Genomic DNA, 19,531 nt, shown 5'->3' on the forward strand with positions numbered 1-19,531 from the left:
AGCTGGGTCTGCTGTACATTTATCAATATTTGTGCAAATGATCCAAATAGAAAGACTGGTTTCCCTTATGTCCTATAAGGTATGATCTCTGATCTGTTTTTACAAATTCGTATTACTGTCACCACAGCCAGTCGGTGCAGCCCTGGGTCTCAAAACTCAGAGCTTTGTGCATGCTAGACAAGCACTTTTCAGACTGAGCCATGTCCCCCAGACTCCCTTGTTCTTTCTAATCATGAATTTATGGAGTCCAAACCACTTTGAATTAACTTAATTAAGATAATTGTCCCCACCATTACCCTTGCGAAAGCACTGCATACATGTTGAAAAGCACATTTAACTGTTCAATGCATAGAATGCACATAGGTAGTCTTTAAAGCATGGGCAACAAAAGAACATTAATACAGAGCTCCCTAAACCAGGAAGTTAGTTTAGACTACTGTTTGTCAAAGAAAACTACTGTGTCTCACAGAAGGAATGGCTGCAGTGTGCCCAGCTGTTAAGCTCTCACTCAGCAAGTGCTTCCTTTGTACACACTGATGACTGCTTTGTTTACTGGAAACCAACATGGCCAAAGCTGGTAATTTTGCCTAGTGAGTAGGCAGAGTATTTAACTGTTTTGTTTTTGCACTTAGTAAAGCAGACAGTTGCTGTGTTGGCAGAAGTGTGAATTTCGTTTCCTGTCTGTGGTGTACCCTGTTCATCCTGTCACTCAGACATTTTGTCTTAGATTGTTCCCGTAATGGCAGTGAGACTGGTCCACAACACAGAGGCATGTGCACACCACGGATGTAACAAGAGACAGGGCTTGTGCAACAGACCACAAGAGAGCAGTGCTTTATTTACAGACGCAAACAAGACAAAATCAGGGCAGCCTCTCCTAGACAGATTCAGGTTCTTAAAATTAAACCTATAAATTATGGTTTTTGTCTTTTAAAAATGTATCCAATCTCTCTGACTGGTTACAACCTCAAAAGTTTTATCAGTCTTATACCACTTTATTGAAGCATGAGATTGAACCATAACTGAGCATTATGAAGCTGATTCAGCCTGCCTACTCATTTATCATAAACAATGTTATGACCCATTAATCTATCACATGCTTAGATATAGCCCTTGGTGGCCTGTAACTTGCCATGAAGACCTGGCCTCATAGAGATCTGCCTCTGCTTCTCAAGGGCAAATTAAAGATGGGTGCAGCCAGTGTGTTGAGTGATGGAACTGTGCAAACAGCTGAGGATAAACTAGGAGGCGTTCATTTATTACCACATATCTTCTGGGCACTCAGTGAGTTGCTGGCAGGGTTTCTATGCCGATGATACAATGATGAGCAGTGATTTGCATCTGTGGAGCTTATGTGCTGATAACTGTAGACCGTAACACACATGAATAAATGTATTAGTTTATGAAAATATCCTGAAAAGAACAAAACAGGACAACAGGATAGATGCATTGGGATAAAGGAAAAGAGGGGTGGTGATAGTAAAACAGATTTAAATACTGAACAGTTCAGAAGAATCAAGTGGAGGATTGATGATTACTTGAGAAGGGGCCTGAAATACTGAAGAGTCAGAAGAGAGGAAGTAGGGTTAGATAGTTCATAGTAAACAAGAAGAGGCGGGCAGCATAAGGTCACAGGTAACTTGCTTCACTGCAAGCTGTTTCATGGGCCTCATAGACCGAGCTACAGGCTGGCTCTCCATTTTTAAATATGAAGGAAAGAGGCATTTACAAAGTTTTACACAGCCCTTCTATAATCTGGATATACTTAAAAACACTCTGGCTGCTTGCCGAGAGGGTAACAGAACTAACTACCACAGGCTTATCGCTGGTGCATTTTCTGGGATTTGATTTACACTAGAGACAGAGTAAAGGGGATGAAGACAGAAAGTTAGCTGTGAACTAAAGCTAGAATGTGATAGAAATATGTTTGTAATATTCTTCCTAGTTTAAAAAATATTTATTTATTTTGTGTGCGTACCAGGTGAGTACAAGTGCTTGAGGAAGCAAGAAGAGGTTAGATCCCCTGGAATTGGACTTACAGGCAGTTGTGAGCTCATAGTGGCCTTCAGGAGCTAAACCTGAGTCATCTACAAGACCAGTGAAGAACTTTTAACCCTTGAAGCACCTCTCCCACCTCACTACCCCCACACGCATACATGCATGCATGCATGCATGCACGCATGCATACATACATACATACACGCACACTACTTTTATATATGTTTAAAAGGTTTTGTTTTGTTTTTTGATTGGTTAGTTGGTTTGGTTTGAGAGGTTCTTACCATGTAGACTAGGCCATTTTTGAATTTACATTTGCCTGCCTCTACCTCCTGAGATCTGGGATTAAAGGCATTCACCACTATGCCCAGCTGTTTGACAACTTATAATAAAAAGCTTTTATTACAGAATAAACACTAAGGTGTATTAGCACTTGTCTATAATGCCAACACAAAAGCGGTGAGGCAGGAAGAAGAGAAGTACAGTCATTATTGAAAATTGTGTAGGGTGAGTGAAACCATCCCGAGCAATGTGATATTCTACTTCAGAAGCAAAGTAAAATCTCTTTAATTTTTAACAAAAAATTCATCGTTTAGCTTCTGACTATGTGTACAAGTCAGTATAGTAATGCTAGAAAAATGGTTGGAAAGTGATTGCAGTTCAATACAACACTATCTTTTACTCTTAAAGAGCTATTGGCTGGGTATCATGGCTCACATCTTGATCCCAACACTTGGAAAGTGGAGACAAGAGAATCCATTCCGATTCATCATTGGCTATATAGTCAAGCTATGGCTACATGAGATCCTATCCAAAAGCCAGAGGGGTAGCTAAGACCCAGTCAAATTAGCAAAGGTGAATTTCTCAATAAAGTCACTTTTTAAAAAACCAAAGCAAAAATAGTGCAAGAAGGAAATGTCGGGCAATGGTGGTACATCACTTTAATCCTAGCACTTGGGAGGCAGAGGCAGGTGGATCTCTGAGTTCAAGGCATGATTGGTCTTCAGAGTGAGTTCTAGGACAGCCAGGAATATACAGAGAGACCCTGTGTCCACTCTCCACTCACTCCCCCCCCCCAAAAAAAAGGAAATGGCAACTTTGAACAAGCCATGATGATGATGGGTTTAAGAGGCTATGGGTGTAATAATTCAAGGTAGGTTTGAGAGTACAGCCTGTTGCCATAAAAACTCCAACCCAGATAAGCCCGTGCAAAGAAAACTAAATGAACACAAGCTGTGCGCCCAGACTGGGCAGGTCCACCACTGTACCCCTACTCCCCAGCTAGGGATCCCTATCACTTGCAGTTTCTCCAGGCCACATGCTTCAGCTCCATCCTCCTTCCACCTCTTCTTCCTCTGTCGTCCTCTAGTATTTCCTGCTACCCAGCCCAAGGGATTCACAAATGGAGTAGAGACCTATTGTGGGGAGGTAGACAGACACCGAGGCTGGCGTGACTGTTGAGCTTTTGTCCCAGCCTGTGTAGATGGATCTGTGGGTCGGGTGTGAGGAGAGGCCTCAGAGTTCAGAGGAGGGATATCATATCCATTTGTAGTTATAATTTTGAATATCTTCTATTCTAAGCAATAATTCTGTACCTATGCTGTTAGCCTCCCACATGAATGATGTTAACACAGGAGATAAACTCCAGGAAGTACAGCACACTGCCTCTGTGCTAGTCCTCTTCAGTGTGTGTGGAGATGCGACTTACTGAGAGTACAATTTTAGGTTTTTGGTTTTTTTTAATTTACACAAAACAGCTGTGCATATTTATGAGATAAAATGTAATATTTTGATACCTGTTGTCTTAGTCAGGGTTTCTATTCTACACAAGACATCACGACCAAGAAGGGTTTATTCAGCTTACACTTCCGCATTGCTGTTCATCACCAAAGGAAGTCAGGATTGAAACTCAAGCAGGTCAGGAAGCAGGAGCTGATGCAGAGGCCATGGACAGATGTTTCTTACTGGCTTGCTTCCCCTGGCTTGCTCAGCTTGCTCTCTTATAGAACCCAAGACTACCAGCCCAGGGATGGCCCCACCCACAATAGGCTGGGTCCTCACCCCTTGATCACTAGTTAAAAAAAATGCCTTACAGCTGGAGGCATTTCCTCAAGGAAGGCTCCTTTCTCTGTGATAACTCCAGCTTGTGTCAGGTTGACACACAAAACCAGCCAGTACACCTGTATACAATTTTTACTTCTGTAGATTTATTTATTTTTACTTTATGTGTATGAATGTTTTGCCTATATACTTGTGTGTGCACCCTGTGTATGTTTATTGAATTTCTTGTAACTGGAACTGGAAATTGAACCTAGGTCCTCTGTAAGAACAACAAGTGCTCTTCACCAATGGTAAGCCATCTCTCCACTCCACCATGAACCTACCCCCATATACTATATTTAATGATCAGGACGACTGTCATTAATCACCTCAGACATCTATCATTTCCTTATATTAGGAACCTTCAAAGTCTTCTAGCTAATTTGAAGTATATATACAGTTGTAATCAGTCATAGTTATCCTATTGTGCTATAAAGTATTAGAAGTTATTTGTCCTATCCAAGTAGACACCTGTACCTATCAACCACCCCCACACACACACATTATTCTATGCAGGTCTTGGTAACCACTGTTCTATTTAGTCAAAATAAAGTCTTGAGCTCATACTTCAGAGGGTGTATGTATGTGTGTTTTAAAAATAAGTATTTTCTTTCAGACTCTGGATGTGTTGTACATAAATAGTTCTGGGCAGTAAGCATAGACCAGTGCTGAAGTAAGCACCAAGCATATGTAAGGCCCCGGGTGTTATCCAAGAGCCTAAAACCACAAAAATTACAAATAAAATTTAATTTTGGAAAAGAAAACAATATGTTACATCTTATCAGGATACTAGTGAAACACTATCACTGATACTAATAATAACTAATTATTAAGGACTTACTTCTGTGAGCCCACGCACCACCTGAGAAGTCGGTGCATTCACTGATTCTCATAGCACCCTCATTTTATAGAAGAGTAAATGTAGGTTTGCTCACATAGCAATAGACCCATGATCCTGACCCTTACAATCTAGTTCTAGAGTCTTTTCTTTCCTTTTATTTATTTAAAGTTGTTCTTAATTGCTGCTGTGTAATTTAAATACAATACCTTAAGTTTTATTTTAGAAAAATCATTTAGAGGGCTGGAGAGATGGCTCAGCGGTTAAGAGCACCCGACTGCTCTTCCAGAGGTCATGAGTTCAATTCCCAGCAACCACATGGTGGCTCACAACCATCTGTAAAGAGATCTGATGCCCTCTTCTGGTGTATCTGAAGACAGCTACAGTGTACTTATATATAATAAATGAATAAATAAAAAAAATTTAAAAAAGAAAAGAAAAATCATTTAGAGTAGGCAGGACTATATGTGAGCAACTAGAATAGCAAGTAATCTCTCCTCTTGGATTTGTTAGTTTTTTGTTTGTTTGTTTGTTTGTTTGTGAGGGTTAATTTGTTTTTTTAATTTGTCTTTTGTTTTTATTTTAATTTCCTTGTCATTTTGTTTGTTTTTGAGACAGTCTCACTGAGTGGCCCTGATTGGCATGGAACTTGCTTTATAGCCCAGGGTAGCCTTGAGTTCATCCAGCTCAGATCCCTGCCTCTCTTCCAGTGCTAGGATTAAAGGCATGCTTCACCCTATGAAGTTGGAACATTGCATAGGGAAGAGAGAGAAATCTTAAACTGGGTCTCTTCATCCTATTTACTTTCCTTAAATAATGTTTCTCTTAACTTTTTCCTCACAGCATCAGCGAGAGCTTTTTAACTGTCAAAGGTGCTGCCCTTTTTCTACCACGAGGGAATGGCTCGTCTACACCACGAATCAGCCACAGACGCAACAAGCATGCAGGTAAAACTGCACATATATGTTCTAGTTCCCTTTATGTCCCTAGGATAAGATATTTAGACAAAAAACAATTTGTGGGAGAAAGGATTTGTTTTAGCTCATAATTCTAGATTATAGTCCATTATTGCAGGGAAGTCAAGGCAGGAATTTCAAACGATAGTAGCATCACATCCACAGCCAAGAACAGAGAAAAATTAATGCATACATGCTCACTTTCTTGCTTGTTTGCTTTTGCTTAGCCCAATATCTCTATTCTAAGTCATCCTTAGGATTCATCCTGCCTAGGGAATGGTACCACCTTAAGTGGACTGAGTCTTACCCCAACAATTAACTTAATTATGCAGTCTCCTAGAGACATGCCTGTTGACCATCCCATGTAGACAGCCCTTGATTGATTTGTCTTTTCCCAAGTGACAAAAGTTGACAAAGATAACCACACAAACCTTTTGCTTAACTTTGGTGATTTGTGACCTCCAGGAGTAGAAGAAATTACAAGGAGGGGAACTTGAACATACACATCCGAAGTGAAAGCTAGAAATGTTGGGTCTTAATAAATCAATAGTTGAGTTTAGCTATAATCAAAATAATCTCAGCTACCTTAGAGGCTGTGCTGCTTCTTGTTTGGGCTTTCATGCATTACAAGTGTTCACTGTTATAACTAGTTTCCCTAGGTCGTGTTAATAAGTTTCTACCAATGCTCTCTGTCAATGGCATTTTTTTAAGTAAAGGAGGGAAAACTTTTGAAAATTAGCTTGGGTATGCTTTCTCAATGCTTCTTCAGTATCCTCCATCAGAGATGGGGGTGAGTATCCCCCCCCCAAATGTGAATACTCAAAGGAAATAAGCCAACCTAAGCTTTTATTTCTGTCAGGTGTGGAGAGTAAAAATAAGACAAACCATTGTTTTAAATCCAATGCACCTGACTAACTTGAGGTAAATTGTCCCATGGCATGTAATAGTAAATGGGGTTAGTTGCTTTTTTAAGTCTCTTCCTGGCCTTGGCTGACTTTTTTGGGGGGGGTGGGGAGTGGGGGAGGGGTTCACACTCAACTATTTCCACTTGACATTACTGTTCACTTACGTAAAAAGAAAAAGCAGGTGTAACACAAGTTATATGGAATAGATTTGTGATCCATACTAGACAATTGAGGCAAAATATGTAGAAATGAAGTTTATAAAAGCCAAACCTTCACATAAATAGCCTTAGCTAAGCTCGGCATAGTGGCAAAATAGAGTACATCAAGGGCTTAGAATAGCTGGTGAATTCTTACGTGTGCTTTTTAAATCTGGATAGAGTTTTTTATCTGCTCATTTAAAATACCCAAATACTGTTTGGCAACTTAAAAATTATATGATTAGTAATGACAATCTATATCTTTAAAAGGAGAATGATGAAAATTCTTTAATCAAACTTAATCTGCAGTTTAGCTACTAGTAGTGAAATATGTGCAAAGAGTATAAAATGAAAGAGAGACTTTAAAGATCTATATTGCCTGTTGCTCTCTGTGAACATGAATTTGCCTGTACGAAATCATACTCCGCTTGCTCATAGCAAGACATCTCACGGGTAAGAAAACTAAGCTTCTAGACACACAGCTCAGGCCAGGCCTCATGGTAGAAACCCTGGGTTCTATCTGACTTTGAACTAACACAGCTGGATCTCTGCATGACTTACTGCCATGAGTTGGAGTTCTAGCCTGCTGTTCAGGGTTCTGCAGAGGCTCTGCGTCCTCCAAGTCCTTTCCAGGCTACGCCTCCAGATCCTCAGGAAGAAAGTTAAGTTGGTGCTGTTTGTTGTATCCCTGTGCTAAGGACACAAGCCAGGGGCTCGCTCTCACGGGAGGCAAACGCTCTACTGCTTTAGTGTAGCCGCAGCCCTGGTTTTAGGGTTTTATACAGATAGAGTTACATTCAGAATGGCCTTAGAGTCACAGTGATCTTCCTGCCTTAGCTTCTTGTGCATTTAGATTTCAGGTATGAGACACCATGCTTGATATAAACTTGAGGGGTTTTTGTTATAGTTTTTGGGGGGTGTGGGGATAACTGTTGTTATTTCTTTATTTCTTTTGAGAGAAGGCTTCATAGAATCTAAGCTGGCTCAGATTGTGTTTCTGGGTTTAAAACACAAGAAAATGGATCTTGTATTTAGTTTTGAAAGTTAAAGGACTCTGTGACTTTGGAATTAGTCAGAAGCAAGCAATGAAATGAAGAGGGAAGGGAAATGTTCTGTGAGGGAAGGCTCCGGACCTGTCAACAGTCGAGCATACCCACTTGCATTTTGTCTTCCTACCTCACTACTTCTTTTAAAGCTAATGTCATATTTAAAAGCTGTGAGGTAAGCACAGAGGAAACGATATGTGTAGCCTTCAAGGCTAGTGTGAAAGAACACAAGTTACACTGGCATCCATGATTATGTGGCTGTGTCAGACATGTTAAGGCTCTTTTAAAAGTACCCTAGGTGAGCAGAAATAAAGCCCTGGGTTCTTACTTAGATTGGCATCATTTGTGACAGCGTATTATCTGACTGTTAGCCAAATCCTTGGATTTTTTTAGGACAGAGTAGATGAAATGAGAACATTTGTGTCTTAAATTCCTGTTTTTAAATGATTTATCATTTTTAAATGATTTTTAATTATGTTCAGGTGTGTGTCTCCAAGTGGGTATGTGCATATGATTGCAGGCACTTGAGGGGGCCCTGGAGCTGGAGTTATAGATGGTTGTGTGTGGTGAGACTCAAACTCAGGTCCTCTGGAAGAATAGCAAGTGCTCTTAACTGCTGAGCCATCTCTCCAGCCTCTTCCCCACCCCCGCCCCTTTTCTTTAATAAAATAACTTTTATTTATTCTTGGACAATTTCATAATGTAAACAATCTCGATTGCACCCCTACTCCCCTTCCTACTCCTCCAGTAGTTCCCACCTCTCCTTTCCACTTTCCTCAGGCACCTCCAGCACATTCCCCCTCTTTCTTTCATGGCCTCGCCCTTGTTTGTTTTGGTTTTGGCAGTGGTGGTGGTGCTGCTGCTGCTGCTGTGTAAGACCCACGTAGCCCTGGCTGGAATGGATCTCACTGTGTAGACCAGGCTAGCCTTGAACTTATAGAGATTCACCTGCTTCAGCCTCCTGAGTGCTGGGATTAGTTAAAGACATGTACCACCATGCCTAACATCATCCTTAGTATCCTAAATCTTAACTCAAAGAGTTTTTAACTTAGTATTATAAAATACATAAGAATAATAAGATTTCAAATAATAGTTGGCCGTGTCCAGGAAAATAACTATTTCCTGTAGGTACTCTCATTTTAATATCAGCCACCAACCATTTTAAACTGTTGAAAATAAAGGGAATCTAACAGTATTTAAGTTAAATACATATTATTATTACAGGAATAGAAATTATATATATCATTTAAAACTTAGGGATAAGTCTTTAAACACTCGTTTTGCTACCCTTATGGGACTCTACTAACATACTCACCAACAGACCTACTTCTACCGTTGTGTAAACTACACATCATTCTCAATACACCTTTTCTACGACAGATGCTTTTTTTTTTTTTTTTTTCAGTTTTTCAAGACAGGGTTTTCTCTGACAGATTCATCTGCCTCTGCCTCCTGAGTGCTGGGATTAAATTAAGTGTCAGCCATCACTGCCTGGTATGACAGAAACAAATCTTAACATACTGTAAACTGAAAGTAAATATATAAAAAGGCATCCTAGTAATTTCTTACTATTTTAAAAAAAAATCAAACCGGAGTGCAGAGATGGCTCAGTGGTTAAGGGCACTGGCTCCTCTTCCAGAGGTCCTGAGTTCAATTCCCAGCAACCACATGGTGACTCACAACCATCTGTAATGGGATCTGATGCCTTTTCTGGCATGCAGGTGTACATGCAGATAGAATACCCATAGACTGAATAAATAAATAAAAAACAAACAAGCAAAACATTATAAATAAATAAAGTTTAAAATCTAACCAATAATTTTATCAGACTTTTGCATCTAATGAAAAGACTCAGGGGCCTAGGGAAATGACTTAGCTGTTAAAATCCTGCTCTCTTTTATAAAGGGCGTGAGTTCGTTCTCAGCACCCAATCAATTGGCTTACAGCCAGCTTCAGCACCCTCTGCCCTCATTGAGCACCTGCACTCCTGCGTACACATGATAAAATATGAGATGGAGCTGGGCATGTGGCTCACCCCCTTAATCCCAGCACTCCAGAGGCAGAGGAAGGCTGATCTAGGGAAATTGGAAGCCGTCCTCATCTACATACAAATTTTCAGATCAGCCAGGGGTGCATAGTAAAACCCAGTCCTAAATAACAACAAAAGTGTATAAGGTAGTTCCGTGGGTTAAAGGCAGTTACTGTGATCATGACAACCTAAGTTCAATTCCTGGCACCCATATAGTGGAAAAGGAAAACCAATTTACATGAGTTGTCTTCTAACTTCCTCAGAAAGTATCATCATGACACATGAGCATGTGTGCACTCACACACACGAAAATATTAAAATGTAAAAATAAAAATTTAAGTCTTTCAGTAAGTCATTACTTAACAAGTCACTAATGTAGAAGGAAGCTTTTCTACTGATATTTATTTACTTATTTATTTATTTATTCTAAGTACACTGTAGCTGTCTTCAGATACACCAGAAGAGGGCATCGGATCTCTTTACAGATGGTTGTGAGCCACCATGTGGTTGCTGGGAATTGAACTCATGACCTCTGGAAGAGCAGTCGGGTGCTCTTAACTGCTGAGCCATCTCTCCAGCCCATCTACTGATTTTTGAATAGAGAATAATCATCCTTTACCTTTTAAATTTCCCCAGGAGATCTCCAACAGCATCTTCAAGCAATGTTCATATTACTCCGCCCAGAAGACAACATAAGGCTGGTAAGTTAGTGACATCATAATTTTCTTCCTCAAAAGGCTGTCAAAAGTAGCTGATATTAAAGTTATTGTTTGTTCAAACATAATGCTAAGACCTAGGTGGAATAGAGTGAAGAACAGCCTATCCCCACAGTCCAGCTGAGAATTTATTATTGTAACACATACTAGAAAGTGAGGTAAAGCACTCTGGCTCACGTTTGTTAATAATTGCTGGTTTGTAAGTTATTCTCCATAACAACAGTCTAAGTTCAGAAAAAGGAGAAAAAAATTAGGAATTTGCCCTAGCTGGGGAAACTTTTATATTAGACAGTGGAACTTGAGCAGATCTTAAAAGATATCGAGAATTAGAAGACGAATTCAGGGGTTGGGGATTTAGCTCAGCAGTAGAGCGCAAGGCCCTGGGTTCGGTCCCCAGCTCCGAAAAAAAGAAAAAAGAAAAAAGAAAAAAAAAAGAAGACGAATTCATTCTCAATAAGAACATAGCTTAATAAAAAGCACATATAGGATGGGACAAGGTATGAATGAAATAACCAGCAGTTGTTGCTGACCTGAGACAGGAGACTTGGGCTCAGGTTCCTGCTAATCATGTGATGATAGACAAGCTACCTTAGGCTGTCTTTGCCCTTTTCCTCATTTCCTGACTACTTTCCCAGATGACAGGATTAAATAGACACTTGAAGAAGTCTGAAATGGGGGCGGAATGTGGTGGCTGCACACCTTTAATCTCAGTACTTGGGAGGCAGAGGCAGGCATATTTGTGTGAGTTCAAAGCCAGCCCAGTCCACATGGTGAGTTAGGACAACCTGTCTGAGGGGAAAGGAAAAAACAAACAAACAAAAGCCCTGTGGCTTATTTCACATATTTGTGTCTGATCCCCTATCCTATACAGCCAATCAGTACTTCTCCCTCTTCTTGAAGCATTGTGAAATACAAGTTTTTTGAGCCAAGAAATAGCATGAACCAGCTACAGTGCCTAAGGAAGATTCCCTGGAAGCTAATACAGAATAGACAGGAGGAAGTACACTAGGCACTTATTGACATTATCCAAGTGTGTGGTCACCAGACCTCTAGGTTTAGCTATGAGCATATTAAATTCAAATAACTATTTCTACTCTCTGTCCAAGAAAAGACATGAGCAGTAAAGTGTGAAATTGACTGTGGGAGCTGATCAAGCCTCTGAACCCTCTGGCGATCACTGATTCCTCTTTTGCATTACTTTTAAAGTTTAGTTAAGTTTTCTTTCAAATGCTGATTCTGCTCTGCGTGCGTGTGCGTGTGTGTGTGTGCGCGCGCACATGAATGCACACATATCATAGAAGCCAGAAGTTAATATTGGGTATCATCTTCCTCACTAACTCTCCATTTAATCACTTTCTTCCTATTTCGTTAATTAATGAATGATTGATGCACACCTTTTCTTAAAAGTTTTAAAAATATGTGCGTGGCATTTACATGTGTGCAAGTACACTCACCCATGTGTGCCCATGTTGAAGCAAGAAGTTGACGTTAAGTGTCTTCTCCACTTATTCTCCACCTTAATTTCTTTTTTTTTGAAATAAGGTATCTTGATGGATTTTACCTGTTGTGCCATCTTCCCATTGTTGTCTGCATTTATTTTTAAAGATTTATTTATTTATTTATTTTATGTATATGAGTACACTGTCGCCGTCTTCAGACACACCAGAAGAGGGCATCAGATCCCATCACAGATGGTTGTGACCCACCATGTGGTTGCTGGGAATTAAACTCAGATCCTCTGGAAGAGCAGCCAGTGCTCTTAACCACTGAACCATCTCTCCAGCCTCTGTTTTGTCTGCATTTTTTTTTAATAGCCTTGCTTTTTCTTTTTTTTTTTTTTCCTTTTTTCTTTTCTTTTTTTTTTTTTCCTTCCCCCCCCCCCCCCCCCCCCGGAGCTGGGGACCGAACCCAGGGCCTTGCGCTTCCTAGGCAAGCGCTCTACCACTGAGCTAAATCCCCAACCCCTGTTGTCTGCATTTTTAAAAGGCATTTTATGTGTCTAAGTATGTGTATTTGTGTGTGCATGTGAGGGAGTAAGTAAGGCAAACAAGCCACATGAAGTTCAGGAGTTGTTTTTTTCCTTCTACCCTGGAATGCAAGGACTGAACTCAGATCATCAGGTTTTCACGCCAAGCAATTTTACCTGCTGAGCCACCATCTTGCTGACCATCTGCATTTTTTAATATGCTTAATTCTCAAATAATTCTTTTAAAAGACAACTGTAGCCAGGCAATGATGGTCCACACCTTTAATCCCAGCACTCAGGAAGCAAGGACAGGAGTATCTCTGTGTTCAAGGACAGCCTGGTCTACAGAGTGAGACAAGACAGCCAGGGATACATGGTGTTTGGGGGGACCCAGCTATGGGGTACAGAGCATGGTTCTTACAGATTTAGTGCTCTAAAGCAGTGTTCGGAGACTTTAGGGTAAATCAAAATCACCTCCAGTTGGGTTGTTGCAGGTTGCTGGGGAGGCGGGGGTTGGGAGAAGGTGGGGGTAGAGATAATTTACATTTTTAACAAGTTTCCAAAAGATGCCATCACCCTTTAAATACAACTCTACCAAAGCCTGTTGTATACTTACTGCAACAGAAGCTGGTATCGGTAGTCACTCGTACAAGCTGGATATTTTGCTATGAGAGATTTTGAACATGGTATGGTATAGGGAAAGCTAAACCTAAGGATGTCATCGTGGGTTTTATCTTTTTCTCATTGAAAAGCTTCTGGAGTTTAGTTTGAGCCCCTAAATATAAAAGCAATTTATTTCCATGTGAAGCTGAAGGGCAAAGGCTTAGTTAGGAAACAGGGCTGAGGATGAAACCTTCCTACTAAAGCATGCAGCTTCAACCTCGTCCCTCTGTAGGTTCTCAGAGTAAGTGGTATGTGCTGTGTTTACAGAATATAAGTTCAAAAAATTAACTCATGCCTCAGCATTATAATGACAAGCCATTTTACAGTTACTTTGAATTGTTACATAGCCATTATGTTTCAGATTATTGAGTGAGTCATTTTCAGGAAAATGAGTAAAGGCATTGTATGACTTTGCACAAATTAGCACTTTGTAACTGAAAGAGGCATTTGTAGACCCAAAGCTAAGGCTTTTGTCTGAGGTTTATTTGGAATGCTGAAATCCTTATCTCAGGACTTGTACAGAAGACTAAAAGTTGGGTAGACAACTGAAGATCCTACTTTTTTTTCTTTTTTCCTTTCTCTTTTTCTTTTTAACCCAACCAAAACCCACTTTTGCTTAAGCATTGATCAAACACCCACTTAAAAATCAAATGAAAAATCGATGAGTTTCAGAATATTTCAATAAGTATCCCCAATGAAGTTTTTACAAAAGCTAAGGACTTGGCAGGATAATTTAAGAAAATTAGTTTTTTTTATTTTAGTTTAATAATATGTTAAGTTTTTCAGCAATGAAAATGAGTTTACTTTTTTCTGAATATAAGTGCATTGTGTGGTTTGGTTTGGTTTTCCAAATCAGTTCAAAAAGGAATGAAGATGAGTAACCATGTCCCTCCCTCTGAGAACAGCCCTTCCTGGCTGTTGGAATGAGCACCTTTCCATTCTGTCTTGCATTTGCTTGGGGTCGGGTGTAGGCAGTGAGTAAACTAGCATAGCCATGCTTAATTTTGTTTTGTTGTTTTGCAAAAGTAAGAGGCATAATGTCTTCCAGCCTGGTTATGGTGAATATCTTACCATGTCAGTAAATTAATCATGATGTGGTAAGCCATTATTGGCTGTGCTGGGGATCAAGCCTGGGGTCTCTTTTCCTTGCAGAGACGGGCGCTGCCACTGAACCATATCTTTAGCCTTGGTCATAGTTTCCAGTGATTCTACAGAAAATTTATGGATTTTATTTTATAACTTGATTTTTCTTTTATCCAGACACTTCCTCAGACTCTTGAAGACAGTGTTCTTTAACTTATTAATGTCATATCTAAAGTCTATCTTAATCTTAGCCACTGATTTTACCTTGTTGTTTTGGTAAGAATTTAATGCTTACAATACTTTTGAAACCTTTCTTTCTGATGGATCAGGTGAGCTGCTTGTCTAGACATTGTATCTTTATAATGTGGCTCCCCTGAGGATAAATACTGCATGCAGAGGCATGGTCCAGACTCGTGATGAAAATAAATTTAAAGCAAAGGTGTGGTGTGTGCTCAGGAAAACTATTTTCAGCTGTTAGATGATGGAGAAGAGAAAACCACTTGTGCAAAATAGAACTGTGAACTGTTCTGCTTAGGTCCAACATTTAAGTTGGACTGAGGGTTTTAAGATGATTCTTTGAATGATGAGCTTTTGATACTATGTGTTAAATATTAAAAGCACAGGTAATGTTTGCACTGAATATGACTTACCAAAATGTCTTGGTGCCCACCTCTAGTTTGCCCAGACAGCAAGCATTATATTTGAGAAGTTTTTTGTTCTTTTATCAGCTTTGAGTTAGCCAAACAATTGCTACTAATTGGCATATGAACTGTCAGAGAGAGCTAAAGAAATGGCTTAGAGAGCTAATGTCGTAGAGCTAATGAAATGGTTGTGCTTCTTGCACAACCCTGAGGGCTTGAGATTTAAAAAAAAAAAAAAAGTGGTGGTATAGTGCATGCTTGTAATCCAAGCATGGGAGAGAGAGGCAGGCAGGGGATCCCTGGGCTTGCTGACTAGCCAGTCTACCCAAATTGCTGAGCTCAAGTTTGGGTAAGAGAGCCTTTCTCAGAAAATAGGACAGGGAGTAATTGAGGAAGATACCCAGTGTTAACCTCTGCCCTCCACATACATAGTGTACACACACATATGAACGTAACATACTCATATATCTACACACAGAGATAACTAAAGGAAAATGAGTCAGTTTTTTTTAATGTGTCAGAATTACAGTTCAGCTGTTTCCATGCCATTTTTGTTTGCAGATAAAAGTGCTTCTAGCACATTGGAGAAATTGAACATTTAGTTTAAAGATTGCTAAGGCATGCTCAAGTTTAAACATGTGGTAAGATCTGGAATCCTGTTCATAAGAAATCCTGGGGCCTGGAATATAGCTCAGTTGGTAGATTGCTTACCTAACATATGATGCCCTGGGTCCCGACTTCAGCACCACATAAACCAGGCATAATAATTCTTGCCTGCAATCCTTGCACTGGTGGAGATCAGAAGTTCAAGGTGATTCTCCTCCCAGACTACATAGCAAGCTTGAGGCCAACTTCTAAGTCTGATAACCTGAGTTTGAACCCAAGGCCCCACATGGTTGAAGGAGAGAACCATCTCCTACATACATGTCTCTGATCTCCACATGTGCACTGTGGCACACACACATCATTCATGTGCATAAATTAATTAATTTTTTTTAAATCTGACTTCACCTGCCACAGACTCTCTGTTTAGAATAACGTGTATGGGCCAGTGGGATGATTCAACTTGGTGCACTTTTCAGCAAGCCTGGCAACCTGAGGTCTGTTTCCAGGACCCAGGAGGAAGAGAGAGAACACATTATCCTCTGACCTCTTTACACCCCTCATACACACCAAATAAGGAAATAAATGTAATTTTAAATGTAATACATGCTTTGAATGTTTTGTAAGGAAATCCAGGTCTGGCTCCCAGTCTACCTCATATCCAGTATCTATATCTATATCTACAGTATATATCCCAGTCTACCCAGTATCCACTACTATCCATAGCTTTGTGTGATTAATGTTCTCAGTGTCAGTTGACTAACTCTAGACTGTGATCCATTTAAATGTTAGTTCCTCTTAGCTTCCCCTAAGTGAACTTGATTTTGAAACTTGTCTTCATAGAACATGAAGTGACGAGTTCAGACTGTGTGTTTGGCATCAGAATGATGGTGTTTTATTCTGATTGTGTCAGTTCTTACAAATAAGCTTTAATGCACCACTTTGCTGTTTTTATTTCCCTAGCTTTTCTTAAGAACATCAGAACAGAGACATAAAGCTAGGCATATAACTTAATTGCTAGAGTGGTGGCCCAGCATCCTTGAAACCCTGGGTCCCATCTCCAACAACACCTATAGTCCTAGCCCTTGATGGGTGGAGGCAGAAGGACCAATGAAGAGTTCTCCGTAAATATAAGATAGAAGCTAGCCTGGGTTACATGAAAGTGTCTTTATTTAATTTATTAATTTATCTGTTTTTTGAGACAGGAAGACTAGGCATACATTTCGCAAGGAAAGGAGCATGTCTCCTGTTCACCATTGCTTTCTCAGCTCACATGCTATCATTGCATATGCAGTATATGTATAGCAGATATTTCAGGTGTTGCCTCACAGCCATTTCGCTTTGTTTTTATGATTTATGCACTGACCTTTTTAACTTACTAAAAACTTTCCCAGACAATTGAAGTAGAAAATATATCCCAGTAAAGGTACTGCTCAGCTTTAGTAGCCATCACTCTTTGTCTGGTTTCTTTAATCCGTTCCTCTGCATGGCTCTGTCTTCTGGGAATAAAGGCATATACCAACCAGGCCAGGACTTAAGCTTTTCTTCACCTAGAACTTGCTGCATCCCAGGCCAGCCTTGAACTTGGGAGATCTGTTTAGCTTTGTCTCCTGGAGTAAAAGGTGTGTAGCATCATGCCTAGACCTAAGCTTAGCTGGGTAGGATCTTGCTCTCAAATCCTCCTCCCTTAATCTGTTATCCTAGAACATACAATTCAGCTCCTTTCTACTTTTTGGTACCTCTTTAATACTCAAACCATACATGTAATCTTGTTCCTTTCTAAGCTTGCTACACGTGTTCAAAACATTCTTCATGAGATTTAACCAGAGAACAAAGTCTCTGTCAGGCTTTTTTTTTTTTTTTTTTTTTTTTTTTTTTTGAGATTTCCTTTGTCAGTGCAATTAATACAAATCTCTTTACCTTAGCTTCAGGTAGGCTCTTCAAAAAGGACAAAAAGGGGGCTGGAGAGATGGCTCAGCGGTTAAGAGCACCCGACTACTCTTCCAGAGGTCCTGAGTTCAATTCCCAGCAACCACATGGTGGCTCACAGCCATCTGTAAAGAGATCTGATGCCCTCTTCTGGTGTGTCTGAAGACAGCTACAGTGTACTTATATATAATAAATGAATAAATCTTAAAAAAAAAAAAACTAGTTATTTGAAAAAAAAAAAAGGACAAAAAGTAGCCACATTCTTCACCAAAATAGCACAAGGACAGTCTCTCGGCAACCAATTAAAATTCTTTGAAACCTCTAGGGCCAGGCTTCTACAGTTCAAGCCATTCTCTGCAATGAAGTCTTACATATTCCTACTAGGATAGCCCATTAAGCCCCACTTAAAGCATTCCACTGCTTTCCAAAGTCCCCAAATCCACATTCCTCCAAACAAACAAAAGCATGGTCAGGCCTATCACAGCAAAACCCCACTCCTAGTACCAACTTCTGTCTTAGTTAGGATTTCACTGCTGTGAAAAGAGTTTTACCATGACCAGGCAACTCTTATAAGGATGACATTTAACTGGGGCTGGCTTACAGGTTCAGAGATTCAGTCCATCAAGGCAGAAACATGGCAGCATCCAGGCAGGACATGGTGCTATAGGAGCTGAGAGTGCTACTCTTTTTTTTTTTTTTAAGTTTTACAACCTTTACTTCACAGTATCACTACTGATAAAGCAACGTGGCAGTGTGGATGACAGCACTAGAGTACCTCTTATCCTAATTGTGTTGCAGTAACAGACTTCACAGGTGGACTAAGTAAGATGGTAGTTCTGTTGTTTTGACACGATATTTAACAGCTGCAAGTAACTAGATTACTAACAAGATGTACAGGTGAGAACTCTTGTTCTGAAGGCAACTAGCAGAAGAAGACTGGCTTCCAGGCAACTAGGAGGAGAGTATTAAAGCCCACACTCACAGGGCCACACCTACTCCAACAAGGCCACACCTACTCCAACAAGGCCACACCTCCTCATAGTGCCACTCCCTGGGCCAAGCATATACAAACCATCACACTGTTACATACATATATACAAACGTGTTTATATATGTAAATATCTGTTACATACAGGTAATCATTTGCACAGAGCCGGTAACTTCCCTTGGATAAGCTAATATTTTGCTGCATAGTACAGTGGCTTGTGCAGATTTTATCTATACAGTCAGTGCTTACATTCATGTTCCTCATCTTCTCCCTTCAGTCTATAGAACATGTTTTGGTAGTTGTTATTGTAAATTCTGCTCATAAACACATACTAAAATGGCTAGTGATCTTCTACCATGTACCAAGCACTGATTCACATTCATTATTTCATAAGATTCTTTTTTTTTTAAAGTGGTAAAAACAAATTTTAGTCAGGACTATTGAAATAAAACTGGGAGACCTCAGTATAGAATTGGGCTTAATTGTAAACCCAGCATGGACAAGCAGAAATTCATAGCCAAATGACAGAGCTAAGCCCTGTGATAAAAGCTGCTGAGAGGAAATATAAAAGATAGGGAAGGGACCAGACGAATTGACAAAAGGCCTGTGAGATGAGGAAATAGAGAGTTGGTAACAGTGCAAGCTGGGCAGTGCCTTCACCATGCAAGCGTGAGGTTGTGAGTTTAGATATTCAACCATCATGTCGTGAAAAACAGATGACACAGCCTGTGCCTGTACTCCAGTGTTGGTCAGCCAGTCTAAACGGGGGGTCCTAGTTAAGAGATCCAGTCTCAAAAGTAGAGCAAAGAATAACCCAGGCTGGGGTTGGGGATTTAGCTCAGTGGTAGAGCGCTTGCCTAGCAAGCGCAAGGC

General features: G+C 40.1%; 1 protein-coding gene across 3 annotated transcripts in view; it reads left to right on the top strand.

Moving 5' to 3' along the window:
• Positions 1–19,531, top strand: part of Ssh2 (slingshot protein phosphatase 2) — a 251,109-nt gene that overhangs the window by 181,188 nt on the left and 50,390 nt on the right. For all 3 annotated transcript variants that reach the window (XM_087572020.1, XM_087572021.1, NM_001107024.1), the window contains 2 exon segments: positions 5,780–5,883; positions 10,706–10,770. In XM_087572020.1, the coding sequence (XP_087428146.1) occupies positions 5,780–5,883; positions 10,706–10,770 (169 nt within the window).

The sequence above is a fragment of the Rattus norvegicus genome, chromosome 10 (genome assembly GCF_021556685.1).
Source record: "Rattus norvegicus strain SHRSP/BbbUtx chromosome 10, alternate assembly SHRSP_T2T, whole genome shotgun sequence".
Taxonomy (NCBI): domain Eukaryota; kingdom Metazoa; phylum Chordata; class Mammalia; order Rodentia; family Muridae; genus Rattus; species Rattus norvegicus.